General features: G+C 48.2%; 1 protein-coding gene across 2 annotated transcripts; it reads left to right on the top strand.

Annotated features, from left to right (window-relative positions):
* Window positions 1-1034: 1034 nt before the first annotated feature.
* On the top strand, window positions 1035-4219 carry LOC135092173 (ficolin-1-like). Of its 2 annotated transcripts, XM_063990452.1 has the most exons (4): window positions 1035-1526; window positions 1766-2208; window positions 2585-2686; window positions 3600-4219. In XM_063990452.1, exons 1-4 carry the CDS (start codon window positions 1308-1310, stop codon window positions 3763-3765), a joined length of 930 nt encoding a protein of 309 aa, XP_063846522.1. In that variant the 5' UTR covers window positions 1035-1307; the 3' UTR covers window positions 3766-4219. The 2 variants fall into 2 exon arrangements, with proteins under 2 accessions (XP_063846522.1, XP_063846523.1); XM_063990453.1 differs by lacking the exon at window positions 2585-2686 and having other exon boundaries at window positions 1050-1526.
* Window positions 4220-5573: the final 1354 nt, after the last annotated feature.

Genomic DNA, 5573 nt, shown 5'->3' with positions numbered 1-5573 from the left:
AGGAGGAGTATCTGAGTAAGGGAATCCCAGTTGGACTCACAAAGTTGCATTGTCAGTGGATACACGCAGTTCTGAGTCAAACTGATTGATATATCATGATAAGTGACATAAAACGCTTTGTTCTCTAATACGGCTATTTTCAAAGGTCACAAACATTATAATACAGTTTCTCGTCATTTTTTCCATTCCTGGTGTAACATCGCTGTTAGAATATCGTTACAACCATGAGAACACTTTTTAAAATTGAGAGTAATCAAGACAAGACGCTGAAATGTTTTAGAATATGGTCCAGTGATGTGTTCATTCACAGTGCCTTGGGACTCCTACGGTGCAGTGAACATGGGGCGTACAAGGTAAAGCTGACGTGGGGGAGGCGCCATGCACGCCATCATCACAGGAGAGGAAGCAAACCAGCTCTTCTTTTCCTTGCACTGGACGAGGTGGCGTCTGGCGCCTTGATGCTGCCAGTAAGAATAGTGCTGTGAGCATACTGTTCTATGGCAGTCAGTATTTTGACATAGTTGTCAGTCAATACAAATGACAAGCAATGCAAAACATGGTTACCTGTGTCACCTGGCCACGATCCAAGACTGACCTGACCTGACCTGCCCAAGAGAGTGAGATGAGGGCGGCCGCGCTCTTCCCGCGGCCCACCGCTGCCTATCGCTACCGTTGTAAATTACAATACCTTACTGAAGCTCAACGGGGGACACGAGACGTCTATTATTACAACGTCGCCAGAACAAGTTTGTTATTCTAGTAAATCATGACAATTAAGCCCAATACTTCGCGTTACACTTCTTAAATTCTCCTCCTCTCTTATTTGATAGCTGATATTTTTCTTTATCTTGAGTAATATAAGCAAAAGAAAAAAAATCTTCTACCACGCAGTTCTTCCAAAGAGGACTAAGCATTATAAATTCGTCAGCATAGTGCGTGGTGCGGCAGCATCATATACTACCTCTGCACTGAGGACACAACTCCCACCACTCCACAGCAAATAAACATCAACAGTACAGTGCTGCGAGGATCCTGCTGCATCTGATGCCAGCGTGGTGAAGGGCACACTGCCGCCCTTACCCAAGTGGCCCTTCATGAAATATTATCTCAGACAGCACTTTATTAAAGGAGTGATGAAATTCATGAGGGCCACAGCTCCGCGTCTATTCCCGTCACAGTTTACGAGGCTTGAAGTGGCGTGTTGAGGGCCGCGAGGCACCCAGGGCTCAAGACACACGCCACTCTGCTCTACGCCGCATTCCGCCACGGTCGCGTTGGTTAGGTGTTCTGGCCAGCAATTGTCTGCGATGAAGTTTCTTGTGCTCTTCGCCATGGGCGTGGCCGTGGCCATGGCAAGCAGCACGCCTCCCCCCGCTGAGGGAAACAGCTGTTCAGGCCTCAAGGACGATCGCTCCCTTCTATCCAGCCTACTAACGGTCGCAGGCTACAATGACACTTGTGTGGCCGCCGCCCTGGACTCCTGTAGGACTGGACGAGAGGACAGCCGCCACGCGCCCCTCGTGGAGGTAAGGGTTAAGTCAGGCTTCTACCTAACACTTTGTCAGGCCCTCCTACAAGGCGCGGTATTATCACTAACGAAATTTTCGAAGTTTATCAAGGGATGCTAATTTTCTTTAATGCGTTTTAATCATGATTCAAGACTCATATCGAAGTGTGTTGAGTCGTTGTCAGCGGAAATGCAGGAAGAGCTGTGCCGCCACGTCTGACGTAAACCTGATCACTTTGTTTGGCCTTCGCTTTACAGGAGGCGAGGGAAGTGGTGCAGCAGGTCAGTGCTGCTGTAAACAAATGGGAGTCTCGGCCGCGTCACTGCAAGGACTTACTGGACTCCGGGGACAGCGGGAGCGGCCTGCGCCAGGTATACCCTTACCCTGGGCGACCCCACCACCGCGTGCCCGTGTTTTGTGACCACACCGTCGACGGCGGGGGATGGACCGTCTTCCAGCGGCGCACCAGTGATGCCGTCCGCCAAGATTTCTACCGCACTTGGGTCGAGTATCAGTTGGGCTTTGGTGACCTGGAGGGTGAATTCTGGCTGGGCCTTGACCTTCTGCACCAGCTGACCTCCACCACCCTGCAGCAGCTACGAATTGACCTGGACGATTACGAGGGAGAACATCGGTGGGCTAAGTATGGATTCTTCCACGTGGGCGCACCAGAGACCAAGTTCCGCCTCAGTGTTGGAAGGTGAGGCCCTTCACCCTCTTGTATTCTCTCTCTCTCTCTCTCTCTCTCTCTCTCTCTCTCTCTCTCTCTCTCTCTCTCTCTCTCTCTCGTATATAGTAGGTGAAGATAAAGTGTCGTGTTGCTCCTCGGCCTTGTGACGTGTGTGACAACGACGTGCACAACAGTGGGGCGTGTGTACAGTCACACACACACATCGTTCTAACCTAATTGTTTGTGATGTATCTCTAGATGGGAATCCTGTATATCACGAAACGTCATGAATAACAAACTCAGAATGGTTTAATTCCTGCGTTTCTACAGTCTATACTTTCCCTTTAAACACAAGATTATGTGTGTGTGTGTGTGTGTGTGTGTGTGTGTCTGTCTGTTGTGACAGGTATAGCGGTGACGCAGGGGACGGCCTCTCTGGGAAAAACGGCAACTCGTTCAGCACCCATGATGCTGACAACGACACGTGGGATGATAACTGTGCCGAAAAGTGAGTATCGCCTTCCACAGAACTGAACACAAACCACTCATTGTTGTCAATCGACACACATCTTTGCTCAAAGATGAGTGCTGACAAACAACACAACACAATAAAATAGTAAGATAATTGCTGTCATAGAACACAACTGTTGGAGTGAGAGGTAGAGACAGTGAGAGGTAGAGACAGAAACAGGTGGCCCGTTGTGGCGGTTTATTGTGACTCCTCGGAACAAACAGATCTGGCGTGGCTGAAGGCTAGCCTGTAACTGACACTCCCCCTCCTGTCGCCCAGGATAAGATGAGTGCTATCATAACACAACGTGTTTCAAAACACCCAAGGAAACAACAATATTTTGGTTACGAGTTCAATAGTCTTCTATAACAAAAAAGAGGCTAGTGAGGAGAACAGTGGAGAGGAGTAACTCAAGGCCTAGGTATAAGGTGTCTCTCTCTGTCTCGGCAAGAATGGCCCTCCTTGTTCTCGCAAAGAAGCTTATCTTAAAAGAAGATGGAGTTCAATGTGGTCACGGTAAAAGGGAGACTTAAATTTATCTAAATGATGGAGTGAGGAAGCCGTGTAGCGACCGAGAGCAAACATATCCCTAAATTAGACTTCGGATGTGACGATCATTATGACCACGACGTCCGAAACACTATAATTTGTCCTACAGTTGACGGATTTAACCTCAGATTATGGCCTCTCATTCCTGAAGATTTTATCTCGCCTTCAGGTCAATTTCTTTGTCATTCTTAGCAGAGTCAGAAGGGCACAACATGCGGATTAGAGAAGTAAAGCATTACTGCATGCAACATCTTTTGAACTGCAACACTTGCTTGAGATGTGTGCCAACAGGTGGGTTACTGCACTGGACGCAAGGATGCATGGATTTATGCATAGTCATGCCTTGTAACTGTTCTTTCAGATACCGTGGTGCTTATTGGTATGGTGCTTGCCACAGTTCTAACCTGAACGGCTACCAGTATGTGGGCAACCACACCTCCTACGCCGATGGCATCAACTGGTATCATTGGAAAGGCCACCACTACTCACTGAAGCGAACGTCCATGATGATCCGCCCCGCCTTCTGATCCCCTCTCTTGTTGGCTGCAGCAGGCACAGTGGGAGGCGTGCACACAGGCACACAACACTGCACACAACGCGGTTCCAGACCATCACCACCACCTCTCCAAGCTCCCTCTCTGACGTGACTCTCAGCCTGAGCCGCTCTCTCCCGCAAACCGCCGGAGTGGCTGGCCCCTCACAGCCCGAGTCACTGCGCTGCTTGCTTCATCACACGGCCACGAGACGTGCACACCGTGCGTCCCTGCACCGGGCTGAGCGTGGTCATAGTCACGTGATGGTGTTATGTATTTCATTATATCCTGTGTAAATAGTGTAAGTACCAATTACGATTAGCTGTATTAATAATCAGGATGACTCGTAGTTTTATCTTGCAAGCTAGAATACGTGGTTATAGGTATCGTCTCTCTCTCTCTCTCTCTCTCTCTCTCTCTCTCTCTCTCTCTCTCTCTCTCTCTCTCTCTCTCAACTACTACTACTACTACTGATAATAATAATAATAATAATAGTAATGATAATAATAATAATAATACAATAAACCGATCGGAAATTAACCATTACCCTTTCATTACTCCACAAACTGACAGCATAATTAAGTCTTTAACAAAAGGGAAACAAAGTGCCAAGCCTGGCCGTGGTGTTGGCAAGGTGTGAGGCGGCTGACTGGCTGCCCACTCAATAAGGAGGAGGAGGAGGAAGAGGAGGAGGAGGAGGAGGAGGAGGAGGAGATCTGAGTAAGGTGTACCAGTTGGCCTCAGAGTTGCATTGTCATTACATTAACGGAAGTCTGAGGCTAAATCACTATTACATCATGATATTGGTTTTGAAACGCTTACTCCTTTCGCTACTACTACTTTCAAATGACAGAGAAATTGCTGTTCGGCTTTTCATGACAATTTTTCACAGCGATATTGTAGCGTCTCACCTAAACTCTCACCAGCATCATGAAAATGTTTGAAATAATACTCAATTAATTTTAACTAAAATGTGGTAAAAGTAATCAAGACAAGGCGCTGAAACGTTTGAGAATATGGTTTGAGAATATGGTTCCTTTCACAGTGCTTTGCGACTCCCCTCGTGCAATGAGTGAGGGGTGTGCAAAGTGAGACTGGCGCGGTGGCGCCGCCAGGCACACTATCAGTACACGAGAGGAGACAAACCAGTTCTTCACCTATACTGAACGAGGCGGCGTCAGGGAACTTGAACCAGCTGACCTCCACCATCCTGCAGCAGGTTCGAACTCATCTGGACGATTACGAAGGACATCGGTGGGCTAAGTATGGATTCTTCCACGTGGGCGCACCAGAGACCAAGTTCCGCCTCAGTGTTGGAAGGTGAGACCCTTCACCCTCTTGTACACACACACACACACACACACACTCTCTCTCTCTCTCTCTCTCTCTCTCTCTCTCTCTCTCTCTCTCTCTCTCTCTCTCTCTCTCTCTCTCTCTCTCTCTCTCTCTCTCTCTCTCTCTCTCGTATACAGTATGTGGAGATAATGAGTCGTGTTGCTCCTCGGCCTTGTGACGTGTGTGACAACGACGTGCACAACCTGAGCAGTGGAGGATGTTTCTTGTCATGCACACACTCCCATACCTAGGTAACTTTTCTCACTCGCCACACTAGAAAGGATATCCTCCTGCCGAGGTCCTCGAGGCAGTCACAATATGCAACACTCACAACTGCAGTCCATTCTCGCGTACCAAGCACAACCACTCTTCATTTTGCCTCTTCTTACAAATTATATCAGAATTACACTAGGCCTCCTGACACCTGTCATTCTCCTACACTTCATTACTTTACTCTTACCCTCATT

This window comes from Scylla paramamosain, chromosome 39, assembly GCF_035594125.1.
Source record: "Scylla paramamosain isolate STU-SP2022 chromosome 39, ASM3559412v1, whole genome shotgun sequence".
Lineage (NCBI taxonomy): Eukaryota > Metazoa > Arthropoda > Malacostraca > Decapoda > Portunidae > Scylla > Scylla paramamosain.
Note: the sequence above shows the minus strand (reverse complement) of the source record. Positions and strands in the feature narration are given on the sequence as shown.

Excerpts from the sequence above, each read along its gene's own strand:
- LOC135092173 (XM_063990452.1), top strand. The coding sequence starts at position 1,308 with ATGAAGTTTCTTGTGCTCTTCGCCATGGGCGTGGCCGTGGCCATGGCA. Across the intron at positions 1,527-1,765 it reads GCCACGCGCCCCTCGTGGAG|GAGGCGAGGGAAGTGGTGCA; the intron begins GTAAGGGTTAAG and ends TTCGCTTTACAG. Across the intron at positions 2,209-2,584 it reads TTCCGCCTCAGTGTTGGAAG|GTATAGCGGTGACGCAGGGG; the intron begins GTGAGGCCCTTC and ends CTGTTGTGACAG.